We start from the raw sequence: 17,435 nt of genomic DNA on the forward strand, positions 1-17,435 counted from the left end.
AGCGCTACCTAATTGTCCACGCCAAAGGAATGGTTCGAGTACAGTTAAAGCGTCACTTGGGGTTAACGAGTTAAAATCAAGGTCCAATTGTCATCTAAAACATATAAAAAAATTAAAAATATAAAAAAATTAAAAAGTTAAAAGAAAATGTTCGATTTAGGCCGATTAGATCCGACAACTGATCAACTAAAAATTCATCGTCCTACAAGCGCATAACGATAAATCCCCACCTAGGCCTAATTTTTATAACACTGGTTGTGCGATTCCTCAAAAACATTTATAAAAAAATAACTTTTAAGTAGTTGTGTTAAAAAGTGATCACCAGAGGGGCATTATATAAATTTTTAAGATTTTTATTTGTTAAATATTTTATTATAAGTAAATATTACCTTCCAAAGTGACCAACTATTACAAACTATAATACATATTTTACTAATAATAATAACTTTATTCCACTAATCTCAAGTAATCTTTACCTTGAACCCTAAAGATTATACAAACATAAATACCATTAAAAAAATATACAATACTCATAAAAATAAAAATAAAACAAAAACAAAAAAAAAAAAGAAACAAACAAACTACATAATAGACAGGTCGAGCCCAATTATATAGACGGGCTAGGCCCGTTACGTTTAGAATCGAACACTGATCTCTCGTCTCCTCAGAAAGCCCATTTATCCTTTAATTCTATCTTACATACTTGATTTGGAAGTTGCATGTTGTATCAGATCTTTCCTCAATATCTTACCCGACGGGTTCTTCGGGACCGACCCGATGAAGGCCACTCGCCTTATTCTCTTGTATGGCGCCACCTATATCAACGATTTATGTTTATACCCGTATATCTCGTTGCAACACGTTAACAAAAACATAAAACTTATACCCGAAACCTCAAATGATATAAGTTATAAGTACCTGTTTAGCAGCAAATTCCATAACTCCCTTTTCGGTTAAATTACTTCCTTTTTTCCTCACCACATATGCCATCGGAAATTGTCCAACATCCTTGTCAGGAAATCTGTCAGGGTATTGGTGGGTCCCGTGAGTTTTACTGAAAGGTTCTCATGGATAAAGAATGTAAAAGAAAATGTTGACTTACGGGATTACAGCACAATCGTCGATTTCAGGGTGTGTTAGTAATAAGGCTTCGAGTTCTGCTGGTGGAACCTGATATCCTTTATATTTGATAAGCTCTTTTAATCTATCGACCACGAAGATGAACCCGTCTTCGTCAATGTAGCATAGGTCTCCGGTTCGTAACCATCCTGTTGAATCTAGAGTAGACGCGGTTGCTTCTGGATTACTGAAGTAACCTGCAAGAACATGGTTAATGAATATTGAGATCTCAACCGTCCATTAATCAAATATGATGAAAGTAAGGTTGCTTAACAAGTGATCCGAGCAAGCTTCCGTTCGAGCTCAAGCTCGAAGCTAATTAGCTAAACAAATCAGCTCGGCTCATTTACAATTAAAAATGAAATCAAGCAAGCTCGTGGCTCAACGAGCCAAATATTTAAAATTAAAACTAAATATTTAAGTAATATTTCAGGTAGTTTCATAATTAATATCGCGTAGTTTTTAGTAGACTCATAGACCATATTATGTGGGTTTACTTATGAACACAATTGGACCAATTATGTGACGGCCCCTGGTCCGATATCCCCCGAAATTTAAAAAAGAAAGTTATATGCATATTTATGAAAAACAATATGTATATTTAACGTTTTTAACTTGTGAAGACTTATTTGAAACATGTTTAAGTATATTATTATACAAAAGGTTTTTACACGACCCAAATCGTAACTAAGTAAGCCTATTTAAAAAAATTGAATTATTTAAACACAACAAAATACGTCATTTACTTAAGGTACAGAATATTTTTCGTTTCCGGCCCAAAATATTTTAACAATTTTCATAGACGCCCTGTGTTGACTTATATTATAAAAACAAAAGAAAAAGAAAGATATCAAACAACTTCACAATAAATGAACCAACTTTATAGTTCCATTATTGGTTTTAGGTGCATAATGCAAAGAAACAAACAAAAATATAAAAGGAGCACTAAAAACCGACACTTGTGAGTGGAACTACTTTTCTCATTTTTGTCACATAAAAATGACCCATGAGGCCAAAAACCAACAACGAACATACATATAATATGGACAGTATGATGAGAAAATATAATAAAACTTTATTAAATTCAAACTTCATATAATAATCACTTTATTTTGGATGTACACCTAATCGGTGCGCCTACCATCACTAGTTACTTTCCTCATATCTCCTATAGCTACATATATAATTTAATTAATACTAAACACAATTAAATATAGATACCATGTTTATTTTGACTCCTAATTTGACTAAAATGACACTAAAATAAATAGACAAAAGAATAAATGTAGTTACCTTGTTTATTTTGACTACTAGCTTGACTAAAATACTACTAAAATAAATAGACTAAGAATAATCAACCATACCTTTCATCACAGTTGGACCCTTAAGCCAAAGCTCTCCGGTCCGGTTAACCGGCAACGCCTTGCCGGTATCCGGATCAACAATCCTCGCCTCCATATTCGCCGATAACATCCCAGCCGTCCCGTACTTCCTGCTCTCATCCACCGTATCCGTAGACGCCCCAATTCCCGTCGACTCAGTTAACCCGTACCCTTGCATAATCGTCACTCCGGGATACTTCTCCATAAATCCTTCAGTCAATTCTTTACTCAATGGCGCTCCACCGGATAATACCCGCTTTAAGCTTCTAAGATCGTACTTTTTCCTAAATTATTAGACATAATGTAATTAGTAGACGCTAAATGTATCGTTATGTAAAACATATGTTACATATATAACTTTGTGTCTTGTAAAAACACTAATTGTATTCATCTCATATAAATAAAATTACTCTACTAAACGTCTAAAAATACAAGTAACTACAGTAATTATTATTACTATAGAGTTATATCAAATATAGTACCAATAATAAATGCTCTAGTTATTATTCAAATTTTAACATAAAAACTTTAGTTATTTGTACATTTTTTAAAAGTTAAATTCCGTATGTATCTGATTCAAACACATATTATCATTTACACGTGCTTAAGAGTTTTACAGTTTTACCTAATTTGATCCGCGTTATTAACTAGCGCCACGAGTATAGGCGGCACGAGCGGAAGGTACCCGACGTTATACATCCCAATCGCGGACAACATATCGTGCATATCGAATTTCGACAAAACCACAACCGTCGCACCGGACGCAATCAAACCAGTCGCAAACGCAACCAATCCGTAAATATGAAACATCGGAACCGTACACAAAAACGTCGAATTCTCCTGATTATTCTCCAGCGGAAACCGTCCAATAACCGTTTGAACCATCGCAATTAAGTTCCTATGAGACGAGATCACGCCTTTACTCGCTCCAGTAGTACCGGAGGAGTATAAAAGCGTGGCAGTGTCATCCATTGTCACTCGCTCTTTTATTCTTTTCGTATTTGGATCTTTGTTCATTAATTCATCCAGCGTGCTCACTATCCTCCCGGTTCGGGTACCCGGTCCGATCAGAACAACCGGGAGATCCGAACCGGATAGTTTCGAAACCAGTTCTTGCGTCGTGAACGCAATAACCGGTTTCGAATCAGATATTTGTTTATTGATTTCGTTCTTCGTGTTAAGTGGATTCGTAGTGGTAATAATGGCGCCAAGTGACATAACGGAGAGACAAACGATCGGGAAGAATATTGAGTTCGGTGAGAGTAATAAAACGACGTCGTTTTTGCGGATGCCGTACTCGGATAACGCTGACGCGACGGACTCGACGGATCGCCAGACTTCGGAGAACGTGAGGCGTTGGCCGGTGGATCCGTCGATGTATGCGGTGGTGCCGTGGTGTGCACGCGCCGAGATGAAGGTGGTGACGTCGAGGACTTCGTTTGACGGTAACGGCGTTGGCTTCCGTTTGCTGTAGAAGGTGGAGTTTGAGTGGCAGTAACCGGTTTTCGGGTTGATTTCCGGCATCGTGCTAATGTGCGCTGGGAGTTTGCGGTTTATGATAGCAGATGGGATTTGACTGGTAAATAGTGTTGTAATATGGCTGCCTGATATTTATAATTATGTGTGTTGGGAGTCAAACTTGGTCAACGAGTTGTGTTTGGTTTGAGACCGTTGATTTGGTTGTGGACGGTGGTGCTAAAAAACGCTGCTTATTTTAGAAACGTGTGGAATGTTTGTTAATAATAATTGGGGAATATGCTATTTAATATTACTGGAGAATAAAAGGTTTTAGTTTTGACTAGTCTAGTAGGATGAGATTATTATGATATTTTCGGCTAATAACACATGGGTCGGTACTCGGTAGTACTCAAAGTTTATACAAGTCAATTAACCATTTGATGGTGCTGAGAACGAGCAATGACGAAACAATGTTTAGCCTCATATAAGGTTGCGAATACAGAGTGCTATATTAAGTCCGGGTTTAACTAAGATGAGGTTATTGAAGAAATAGGGGAAGACATGGTGATTAACGAAGTAATATATAAAAGGGAACGAGAAAGCATTGCGAGTCAAGGATTTGATCGACAGTGTTTAGGGTTGATGAGATGGTACCAAAAACAAATGAAGCAAGTAGAAAGGAAGATCAAGGAAAACTGACACCAACAAAATAATGCTTGAGCCGAGTCGATGAAGCTAGTTTTGAGGAAGTTACAAAGTTTAGATATGTGAAAGAAAAGAGGTTTCTCGAATATAGAGTTGGGGGGAGAGGGTGAATAACAAGAAATTATGCTTAGAGTATGTTAATAGGTTTTAAAAGTTATTCCTACTTTGATAAGGTGGTAACTAGTAAGACAGTTTGGATGAAATAAAAGGTTGATTAGTGTACAACATTTATTTAACCATTAAAAATATGCATTTGAATCCTAGACCTTTAATAACTGAACTAATTATCACAACTTTTTGGTTCATTTATTTAAACAAACTAATGTGATTACATAAACGTTCTTTTTAGTAAAGGGTTGGACATTTATTGCTCAGAATGTTTTATTTCTTGTTAATTGGAAAAAATACTAAATAATATTATCTTATAATAGTGGCGGACCTGAGAGTTCATGTGTCTCAACCGAGCCCGAAAAAAAATATGTCTCATAGGTCTTAACAAAACAAAAATGCAAACTAATTTTATTTTTACGACAATTAAAATTATAGCAATATATATACAAATTAGCAAAATTATGGTAATAGATTGAGTTTACGCCCTTAGATAAAACATGCCCTCACCGGATACACACATTGCCCAACCCCTAGTTTATATAATATAGAAAATGTCCCAAGTAACCATATTGACCGCCACAATCCCTAAAATCAACATCACTTTCACAACATCCTCAAAAATGACCATCCAAACCGTCAGATATGATGAAACTTTTTATTGATTCGACATATTATGTCGATCTGACGGAACTCGTTAAAGAATCGTCGGATCCGAAGGAACGTTTAATGAATCTGGCCAAATTATTTCTCCTACCTCTTAAACCCTAAATCTACATCTCTATCTTTCTTATTTTTCCGCATAATCAAGCCATGGTTTAAATCGCTTAGTTCCGTCTTCACTTATGTCGGGTCCATCTACAGTTTCGCCGCTCCACAAGTTTCACTGGACGATCTTTAGTTCCAAAAGCGGTTGATGAAGAAACGTTTGCGGCGATGATTTAAATAACTATTTTGAGGATTTCTTGAAACAAATAAGTAATAACTTAATTTGAGAATGCACCGGTCAAAATAACCGCTCATTTTTCCTATATAACTAGTGTGTTCCCGACGCCCTTTGCGCGGGGAACTCGTCGATGTACCCGAATATTAAAACGCAAATATGCAAGCACATCGTAACGAATATCACTTCGACACAACAAAATAAAAGTTTATCTTAGTATCAAAAGAACTTCATTGTTATTGTCCCGGCTCATTATATGGTTTACAATACGAAAAAATATATATTTTTATTGCGATTTCAATTCCGTCTTCATCTGAACGTATATAACTTATTGCGAATACAAGTTTGTTTTAACGGCATGATATAGATAAAAACATGAGCATGTTGTAACGAAATACTAAAAAGTTTTTGAAAATAGTGTATGTTAAACGTTACAAAAGAATCAATAACTTCAATGTATAAGTAATAAAAAAACTATTTAGGAAGAAAAACACATTTTAAAGCACATACTAAAACCACGAAACTTTGGGAGGCTAAGTTGACACAATCTAAAACACAAGGACTTATGTTGCAAAAGTAAACAATTACTATACATTGCTACAGTGGATATCTAGGTTTCCTTCTATATACAGATAAATAATACTTAGTTTGACTAGTACTTCTTTGAAACTTCAATGTATAAGTAATAGATTTTTGATACTTTTTTGCTACTCATATTTTTCAAAAATGACTTTTAATCTAGTAGATAAAATTAAAACGAGTAAACCAATAAACGATATCATAAACATGTTGCATACTTTTATTTTAAAAAAAAACTTTGTTTGAAACTCAAGTACTTTTGTGTTATTTTTTTTGTTATTAATTAGCTTTTGGATTATTTTTATTATTGCATTATGTACTTTTGAGCTATTTTTTGAGTTAAAAGTTGCGTTTTTTATAAAACTATGGGGTAAATTATTCAACCCGGTTGAACCTTGCAGTACAAATTCCGGTTCAACCGGTTGTACCATTTTTTAACCCAATCCGGTATGAGTAAAATACCGGTTTTTAAACATTACATATATATGACCTATACAGTAAATTACATAAACAAGCTTTCTATGTAAAATGATTTGAATGTCTTTAGATTTAACAGAAATATTCAATAGAATTAGTTTCATGGCTATTATGGTTGCAAAACAAACGTTGTTGAAATGTCAAAAAGATCATTTTTTGGGCTGAAAAACTTAAATGATCCAAACCATAGGGGTTGAATAATAATTTACTGTAACTAATTACCCGGTTGATTATTTGATTCCAATCTTCCTCTCTAGTCTAGATCGAAATGTACTAACAAATGATCTTGAAGTACAGGTCTGGATACCCATAAATCCCTCTATGGGTTTCCGAGCAATTCTCGTGGGTGTTGCTCAATAAGTAGGAGAACCGTTGGTTGCATACTTTCGCTCGTCAGTTGTGAGTCACATCAATGAGTGTAGGATCTCAACTTAATTGTTTTTGCACACATACAATTATAATTGTATAAAAATATCAAACAGTCGAATGTAGTAACCGAAAACCGCTAAAACATGGTCAGAGGATTTTCTCGCGATCCCACCTAGTTACAAAACATTCCTTCAAAATAGTTATCATGAGGACGCCCTCGATATTATCAAATATGTAAAAATAAGAAAAAATAGAGTTAATAAGAATAAATAAATAAAGTAACACAAAGCAAATAAGTTTCGGGCTTTCGGCTATGGCAATGGACTCACGGTTGGAGGGATAGTTGGGAGGCAATGGTTGAATACGAGGATAAATACACCACAACCTACATCTTTCGAGATTTGAACTCCCAATATTTTAGTTGTCGGGCACACCACTTAATCATTAGAATGTCTCACTGGGAACTTTTTAAGTCAACTATATAACTTACATTTACAAATGAACATTAAATAGGTTGACCGAAGCATGACTGAAACACAACATGATGTATATGTGTTTGTCATGACTAGGGATGAGTGGGTACCGGTACCGATTGCCCCAAAATTCTTGGTATCGGAACCAAAATGTTTGGTCCGATGCCGGATTGAAAGCAAAATTGAGAAATACCGAAACTGGTACCGATACGGAATTGGTACCATCACCCGTTTTGCTCATCCTAGTCATGACATGACACTAAATAATATATGGGTCGTGTTCGGGTTCACTTAAACCCTCCAATTCAATTATCAGACACAAAGTTCATCAATAAAAGTAGTTTTGCGACATACTATTCTCTCTTTTTATTGGAAATACTCAGTCAGAAACTAACATAATCAACAGGGCCGGCCCATAATGATTTTTGGAAAAGCTAAGGCTTTAGTTCAGAAAGAAAATGGAGACCCACTATGCAAGGCTTTAGGCCCGTTAATGTTTAAAAATAGAGCAGTTTGCAATGAACTAGTGAAGTATATTTGAGCCTGGTATTCACTTATTCAATTACTTATATCTGATTATTTTCACATTTTTAATATGCTAGTAAGACGTGTTTTACACAATGAAATTAGGAATACAGAATTATCTTTCCTTAGTTTTGAATAATAATAATAATAATAATAATAGAGTACCAGGAGACAATGTTGAAATATGCAAAACATAACTTATTATAGTGTCGTAGAACTCGCTATGCGCTAGTCAAATGGTGGATTTAAGTACCAACAATTAATCGAGATTAATAGGGATCAATTGGATTGGAACTTATATTTAATTTTTCAAATATGCATAAATGTTCCAAAATTTATATATAAAGTTTTCAATTTTAACTGATTTTTATCATCTAAGCACAATTTTTATAACCATGATATTAAACCACTATAATACCCGATTACAACAAATCTAGTGATGAAAATCACATGTCAAACATTTGAATAATAAAATATTGTGAGACCCGAAGAAGGGCGTATCATCCTAATTTTGATTTATTATAAAGGGAGTAGTTTGTTTTTTTTAATAGATGAGAATAAGAAGTGCTCATTTAAATTGTTTCGATATAAAGTTGATTTTAAATGTTGGGCTAATGAGTTAAACTCGGGGTAAAATGATAAGCATTCATAGAGTTGGCTTAATGTTTTTTAATACCTAAAGTTAAATAAAATGATGGGGCCTTTTTCTAAAACTAGTTAATATAAACCTTCTTTCTATACCTGAGCTCAGAACCGGTAATAATACACAAAAAGTTTATATTTGACGAAGTTAATTTTTTTTAAAGTAATATAGTGTGTGTAAAAATATGTTCTAATAAAATTTATATTTCTTGCTTTATTTGATGCAAATTATTTAATTAAATATTTATAATCAAGTTCTTTAGAAAAATCTTTCTTAGTCGACAAAATAGTGAAACCGCTTAACCTTTCTTGTGACATTGTAGAGTCTAAGTAACTATTAATCAGTTGTGATTTTCAAAAGCTACGTTCTACAGAAGCAATAGTTACGAGAAGAATAGTTAGCCAAATTCTATAGATAATATATGCATTTGGAAAGAACCAAACGTTTTAATATATCAGTTCGGGAACCCATATTAATTATTATTAATTTATTTACTAAATAATATCAATATATACAAAACTTTTTTTTTCAATTTAAATGGAGGCCTTAATTTTAGGGTGGCCTAAAGCTAGAGCTTAGGTTGGGTATATGGTCCAAACGGCCATGAGCATTCATCCTCTTTGTTTAAACCTTTAACATGCCACATTCGAGGGACCATATATTCTTCTCATTCAAAGTAAGTTTGCTCCCAAATAATTAACCCTTTAGTTGTAAATACAGAAAGGTAAGAAGTTTTCACTTCGCTAGTGACCATCAACTTAACCAAGTAATTGAAGTGCAAATCAAAAGTTCATATATATAGTCCAGTAATTAACCCTTTAATTGATCCCCATTGTTACTCAACGGTGAAACTTTTGGTCCTTGAAATGAATGGCGTAAGCTTTTTAGAAATGATAACTTTAATTAACACTTTATTTAAAGACCAAAATATAGATTTATCATGTTCTTCCTTGGATTTTCTTGGTTTAAACATATACGGAAGCCACTGCCAAACATTTTGGTATGAAATAATATGTAAACTTATTTTTGTAAAAATGAAGTTCTATATCGTTACATATACGTATACGTGTATGGTTTAGATATTTGAGATAGAATCATATTAGATAGTTACATATTTTATGTGAAAATATTATAGATGTATAATAAATAAATTTATAAATCTGAATTTATATAAATTATCAAAATCAAATGATGCGAATCATATGTTTAATTGGTTGATGAAGACATATGTTCTCGGCATCGGGTCAAAATTCAGGCCCTAGTGAGAGAATAACTAGAATACTATAAGGAGAAGACGCCAAAAAAGAACTCTTTAGCAGAGCGCACACCCTTGGGTGAACATGTACGTCCATAACGCCGCGTGAGAGAAGGTACAAGCCTGGACCAATGTAGGCGTTAGAACCATGCAGGAAATGGCACCAACAAGGCAAAACCACTTCATCATCGTACAACTCCGCGCATAAATAGGAGGTTCCATCAAATGGTAAAACATTCCAACTCCACCAGCCATATACTCTTTGTGTTCATACATTTCATGCACGAAGAAACCTTGATGAATGCGATGATGACTCTTTGCTGAGATTAGTGCATCTCTCTCTTCTAACCTTCGCTATGCACTCGTTCTCTTAGTGTCCTTACAATTGCAGATCTCAATATTCAACCCGTTGGATTCAAGACTTCGATCACTAGCTGATGTGAAAATACCTGCCAAAACCCGTTTCTAACCGGTGTTTCTTCAATTGACTTTCATTTTCTTTGCAACTAAACATGCATTAGTGTTGATAAAAGTTGTCTAATTAAATTTAATGGCTAGTGTAAAACTGTAAATCATAAGTGTGTTACTAATAGAACGTTAATTAAAATACATAATAGTTGCAAATTTCTTTTCTCACATGGACAATAGGTCAATTTGGGCAATGAAGAAACGTGGATCGACTCACTGGTAGACGATCTACTTTCCTCGGGTGTGATTATGCTATTTCACCGATGGTTCTCTGGGATCTGGGTTCTTCCACCTACAAAATGAACAGCACCGTAAACTTACCCCTCAGAAAGGGACAGAGGGGTCCTCTTTGGGGTAACCCTTCGGTGTGAGAATAAGAGTTTGTAGGAGAAGATAATAATATGAGAGTAAGGAAATTGGAGTGTATTGCTTAATATAGCTGAATACTCTGTAATTGGATGATGTCTTCCTTGTGGAGTTGATGTGGTATTTATAGTGCTAGGGTTTCCAATGATTGGGCTCAGACCCAATTAGGGCCTTGTTAGCCTCCTCCAATTGCTTTGCGCCACGTGTCCTTGGGACACCTGGTGCTTTTTCATTGGTTATAATCACGTGGTAGCACATGGGTTTTGCTGAGTTGTCCACCTTTCATTGGCAGCTGTCAACATCAGCATATTCTTATTCCTTAAAAAGATACCTTCTGGAAGGTTGTCTGACGTGCACAATCAAGGATGCCCTAATCCTGATTTGGATAAGGACGAGGTTGATTATGTGCATGTGTGATATGCGCTTATCCTGAGGATGCGCGAGGTCTTCTCTTTATTCTCACGCGCAGATGTTTCATGCGCAGATGTGATATGCACAAGCATGTGATATGCGCCACGCGCACATGTGATATGCGTGAGCATGTGATATGCGTGAGCATATGTGATGCGTGAGCATATGTGATGCATGAGCATATGTGATGCCTGAGCATGTGATGCATGAGCATATGTGATATGCGTGAGCATATGTGATATGCGCCATGCGCATATGTTTTGGCTTTGTGCCTTCATAATGTCTTGATTTCAAGCCTCTTGTCTATATCTTGTGGGTTGACCCGCCTCGCTCGGTGTTGAGGCGGGTACATACCTCTTCAAGCCCCCCCAGTCTAATGTGTGTCTTGTCTCGCGCGAGCGAGGTAAGATAGATATTAGACTTAATAGGTTGCTCTTTTAGTAGGGGTTTTTCTTTTTCTTCTTATTATTCATCGTTGCGCGAAATTCTATCCTTTTGGTTGAAAACGAATCGTCCCTGTACGTGGTTGTTTGTTGCTGACATGCGTCAGTGATGGAGACGTGTCAGACCTTTCGTGTGCTCGAGGTGCTACAGTTGCCTTTCATGTCCCCTCACATAGTGTCAGGAACACGTGTCGCGCTCGCGTTGGTCCGTACCTGCGAGTGGTGGCGCGTGAACTCTGGAAACACCTGTATCGTTTCTTTTCGTGTCCCCTCACACAGTGTCAGGGACACGTGTCGCGCTCGCGTTGGCTTACACCTGCGAGTGGGGGCGCGTGAAGTTCGATTAGTACCAAATTTTCTCTCTCCTGGGCCTATAAAAGCAAGCCCTTAGAGTTTTTATTCTTCATCTTCTTTGTTGTTTAATCGAAGCTTTCCTTTCTTTCATTCTATTCCGATTACCTGTCTTCTGCTTCCAGATCTCTGTTCTTCAGAAGCATCATTTGTCCGTTTTTACAGTTGTATGTCTGATAGCTCAGACAACACAATCTCCCCTATCCATCGCCGTGTGAAATCGTTAGTAATGTCTACATTGAAGAAAACCGGCAAGGGGAAGAGGGCTGCTGAGGCCTCATCGGAGGAGGTAGGGAAGACCAAGGCCGTAAAGAAGTGGGATGAGATCCCCTGTAAACTGAGGCAGTCCGATTTTGACAGCCTTATTGCCTCTCAGGGTTTTCTCCCTGAGTATGGCTGCATGTTGCCGGCGGCCGGTCAAACGGCGGCGGACCCGCCCACCGGCTATATATCCCTTTATTGCCATTTTTTCACCCACTGCAACCTTCGTCTCCCGATGACAAGGTTTGTGGGTGCGCTGCTTAAGTTTTATGGGATTCATATATCCCAAGTCCATCCGTTTGGACTCGTGCGCATGACTCATTTCGAGTTCATGTGCAAATCTCAGCGCGAGGAGCCCACCCCTCGGCGCTTTCAGTTTTTTTATAAGCCCAAGATCCAAGATTCTTGGTTCTCATTTATTCCTCGCAGTCAGAAGGTCAAGTGCTGCACTGTTTCATTCAAGAGCCTTCATGACTGGTCTGAGAGGTTTTTCTACATCAGGGCTGGTGTGATCCCCATCCGCATGACCATGCGCGCGATCTCTTCTGCGCCTGCGGATGTGGGTGTCTTCAAGAACCCAACTGGCGCCTGGGTAAAAAAGTTGACTGCCGAATCATCCCCCGCCAAGAACATTTGTGAGGAGGCGCTGGTGGGGGTTGGTATGAGCAGGAGGTGGGCCGACAGCGCGACTGAGCCCGTTATCCAAGTTGACGGCTTGTGTAAGTTTACTCATTGCATTACTTCTGCGCGAATATAATTCGTTTTGCTAATATCATTTGACTTGTTTTGTGCAGTCAGCAAGGAGTATGTCCACGCCGCCTATGATGAGCATATGGAGGGTGGCTCCGTCGCGCTGGGCGCTGGGGAGGTTGGCTTCCCCGATCGCTTCGATGACATGTTCATCCCTGTTGATCTGGGATTTCTCTTTGACAGCGATGCGCCTGGTAAGCCTTTGTACTTATGCATTTGCCTTTATAATACCAAATTTGGCTAACACTTCTGTTGCACATATTGTAGACGCGCTTGAGAACTACGAGCTGGAGCTCGCGGAAGAGGAGGAGAAGGAGGCTGAGTTGCCCCAACTAAAGCGTAAAGCTAAGGGGAAAACTGGCGCAGGGGCCAGTAAGAAACAGAAGAAAGATGTTGCCCCTGTTGTTCAGGATCCTCCTACTCAGGCGAGGGGACTTGAGAAAACCCAGGAGTTTACCTCCACGTTTTCCTTGTCTTCCCTGCCTCAAAAAGTGGGCAGACCTCCTGTCCACATGAGGTATGGTGCCGCTACCTCCTCCGTTGGCGCGGCAGAAAAGGGGAGCGGCGTTGCGCCTGCCGTTTCCTCTCCGACAGGTATACTTTATTTTTTATGGTTTTATGAGCGTGATTCTGATAGAATTACTAATGAATCTTTGCTCACTCAAATGTTTGTAGAGCCCGCGACGTTGGTGGATCAACCTCAGGCGCCACAAGGTGCCGAGGCTGCGCCGGAGGTCGCTTCGAAGTCCCCTGTTTTTCCCTCAAAAAAGGGAAGAATGGACTTCATGGCGATGTTTGACTCGCGAACTGCGTTGCGCCAAGGTATGCATTGCACTTTTATTTTCTGACTTTTTCTTTTAGATCAAGTCATGAATCATTTGTTTTTGTTGATTTTTCATAGGAGTCATAGCTGGCGTTCAAGCTGCTGGCGGCACTGCTGGCGCCGGTGCCAGCGCCGTTGGTTCTGCTCCTGCTCCTGCAAGCGCTGAATCTCCCCTCATCGGGATTACTAAGGAGCAGGAGGCCGTTTTACGCGCCGATCTGGCGGCGTCGAGACCTCCCTCACCTCCTCCTGCGCGCAGCCCTCCTCGCGAGACCGATTTTGGTTCTATGTCGCAGGAGAAAAGGCCTGTTTCAGAGGAGGATGAGGAGTTTGAAGTTGAAGACTCCGACGGCGGCCGCGCCAGCCCTGCAGCGCCACGAGATTTTCAGGCGCAGTCTTCTCGTGGGGCTGGCGCTGACTTTTCTGCTTCATCCCCGCAGGTATAGGTTCGTTTTTGCTCCGCTGCGCGGACTTCCATATTAGTGTTTTGATGACTTAGATCATTACTTTGTGTTTGCAGGAAGCCGATCACATTTACCGCCCGAGATGGAACATTACTGAGGACAGCTCATTTCAGTCCATGGGTGTGTGTGAGGACTTCTGGGCTCATTCTGTGCCTCCAGCTGAAAGGAGGTTTCAGGAGGGCCGCGCTCGCGATGACTTGCTCAACGATCATCTGTTTGCTGGGTCGGCTTTCTTTGCTGCCTCCCAAGAGCTTCGCTATGATTACGTAAAGGTACGTGATGCTCTTGCGGAAGCCAAGCAAGAGGCTAAAGTGTCTGCTTGGCATCTTTCTGATGCTCGAGAGAGAGCTGAGAAGCTCCAAGCAGAGCTCAGTGAGAACAGAGCAAGTGCCAACACCGCCTTCGTGAAGCGCGGGCATGAGCTACAGGCTGCGCGGGAGAAGCTACAGGCGGCCGAGGCGGACGCGGCCAAGTACGCGCGTAGAGTGCGCGACTTGGAGCTGGACGCGGAGGCGCGTGACCAAGCTCTTGTCCAGTCTATAACTGACAAATCATCGCTGGAGAGTGAGGTTGCGCGCCTGAAGAAGGAGCTGGCGGCCGCGCAGGCCGAGAAAGATGAAGCCTTGGCGACGGCAGCGTCTAGCCAGGAGGCACTCGAGCTTGCGCGAGCGGAAAAGGAAGAAGCCTTGGCGGCAGCAGCGTCCGACAAAGAAGAGCTGAAACAGACCAAGGAAACTGTTGAGTTGTTAAACTCTCAGATTCCTGCTCTTGAGACGTCTGTTGCTTACCTCGCGCAGGATCGCCAATGGCTAATCTCACAGGGTATGACTCGTTGCGCTTACGCGATGAAATACTCAGACGAGTTTCAGGCCCTTGTGATGGATTGCAACGCTGCCGCGCGCTTGGTGGGTCGAGCTGAAGGGTTTAAGGATGGCTATGAATATGGCATGTTGAAGAAGAACCCATCCGACTACCCTTATCAGAGCGACGTTGCCTGCGCGGACATGGCCGCGATGGGGGAGAAGTATTTGAATACTCCCATTCCCATCCTTGCGCAGGTATTTTAACCTTAATGAGATTACCTTGACTTATTTTCCAAGTCTTTTTGTACTCATATTTTTCCTTATGATTTGCAGATATCCGCGCTTGCTGACCAGCCCGATCTCGGCGCGTTAAAGAAATTACTTGACGAGTGCGAAGGTGCTGGTGGCGGCGATGATGGCGCGAGGAATGGTGCCCCTGCTAGCGGCTCTGGCGTGGCCAAAGGATCCGCTCCTGACACTGTTGTGATAGAAGACTCCATTCAGGACGAACAACTTGACTATGGTCAGTTTGGAGATGACGAGGTGCGGGCTGCGCCAGATGCTGAGGGCGGTGATGAGGACTATGAAGAGGCTGACGTCGACGTGGAGACTTGAGAAGCCCTTCATGTTTTTTATTTTTATTTGTAGTTTGTATCTCATCATCTTGTAAACTTGTAAATTTCAATGCTTTGGAATGAAATTTTTTCCTCCCTTCTTCGCATCTTGCGCATTCCCCATTCATCTCTTTATATTGCATGTTTGCTTGTTGAATATAAGATATGCTTGCACGTTGAAATAAGAACAAGGTTGTAAGGAAATTATTATACTTAATCCTTGTCATATTGTAAGTGATTTTGCCATATCTTGATTATGTTGACACGTGCCTTGGCGTTTTCATTATTCCTCTTTTGCGCGACGTTATCGCGCATTTATTATATGGAATTATGAGTTTTTTAGCCTTTACGTGTCAATATGTGTTACTCAGATATCCATTACAATTTCATGCGCGACCTCAACCTGAGACCTTAACAACTATGTTTTGGCATTTGCTTTTGCCTTAGTTGTGCTTAGGTAATTTTATGGTCAGGCTGCGCAACATGTAGGATGTATGTTGAGTGATTTGAGCTAAGGCTCACATTATTGGGCTAAGGCCCTGAGCTAAGGCTCATATTATTGGGCTAAGGCCCTGACGTTTTAGAGTTAAGACTCATTAACGCGTTTGAGCTTGAAGCTCGCGCATGTATGTTTTACTTCGTTTTATTTTATTTTGATGTCAATACAATGTTGTCATATTGCTCAAAATTAATAAAGGGAAGTGTGAAACATGTATGCAAAAGGTGGTAGAATCCACATTAAGAGAAGATAGCGCGTATCATTATTCATAATGGCTTAAAAAAGCATTGATTACAAACTTGACAATTTTTACATGAAACATTTTCTAAACTGTGCCGCGTTCCATGCGCGCGGGATCTTCTTTCCATTCAAATCTTTTAAGGCGTATGCGCCTTTTCCCAGTTTTTCCGAGACTTGATAAGGTCCCTCCCAATTGGGGGACATCTTTCCCGGGGGTATCGCGCGGCTAGCTTCATTGTTTCGAAGGACAAAATCATTTTTCTTGAAGTGGCATTCTTTCACGCGCTGATTGTAATATTTTTCCAGTTTTTTCTTGTATTTGGCCTCATTGATGATAGCCGCCTCTCTGCGCCCTTCAAGCAAGTTGAGATCCAACCTCCTTTCTCGCTCGTTATCAATCTTGTTCATCATGAGCACTCTATGGGATGGGCGTCCAATTTCTACTGGAATCATTGCCTCCGTTCCATAGGTTAGGCTGAACGGGGATTCGCCATTGCTGGTTTTGCTTAATGTCCTGTGCGCCCACAGGACATTAGGTAGCTCTTCGACCCAAGAATGGGATTCTCCCTCCAACCTTTTCTTCAGCCCATTTAGCAAGCTTTGGTTCGCGCGCTCCACTTGGCCATTCCCCTGAGGGTGGTATACTGAAGTGAAGATTTGGTTGATGCGCAATTCTTTGAGCCAGCTGGATATCTTTTTGTCAGTGAATTGTTTGCCATTATCGCTCACAATTTCCATGGGCAAGCAAAAACGGCATATGATGTGGGTCCAGATAAATTGCTTCATCGCCTCGGCTGTAATTTTTGCTGGTGGCTTGGCTTCAACCCATTTTGTGAAATAGTCTACTGCCACAACCAAAAATTTTACTCTTCCTTGCGCCTGCGGTAAGGGACACACAATATCGAT

General features: G+C 39.6%; 1 protein-coding gene across 1 annotated transcript; it reads right to left on the minus strand.

Moving 5' to 3' along the window:
- Positions 1-616: 616 nt before the first annotated feature.
- Positions 617-4,079, minus strand: LOC143587414 (peroxisomal OPC-8:0-CoA ligase 1-like). Its single transcript, XM_077068713.1, has 5 exons — positions 3,127-4,079; positions 2,484-2,785; positions 1,103-1,316; positions 919-1,021; positions 617-815 (listed from the first exon to the last, which is right to left on the minus strand). Exons 1-5 carry the CDS (start codon positions 4,023-4,025, stop codon positions 696-698), a joined length of 1,638 nt encoding a protein of 545 aa, XP_076924828.1. The 5' UTR covers positions 4,026-4,079; the 3' UTR covers positions 617-695.
- Positions 4,080-17,435: the final 13,356 nt, after the last annotated feature.

This window comes from Bidens hawaiensis, unplaced genomic scaffold (genome assembly GCF_021521415.1).
Source record: "Bidens hawaiensis isolate Kalapana, Puna unplaced genomic scaffold, B.hawaiensis_p1.1 tig00035498_1, whole genome shotgun sequence".
In the NCBI taxonomy this organism is placed as follows: domain Eukaryota; kingdom Viridiplantae; phylum Streptophyta; class Magnoliopsida; order Asterales; family Asteraceae; genus Bidens; species Bidens hawaiensis.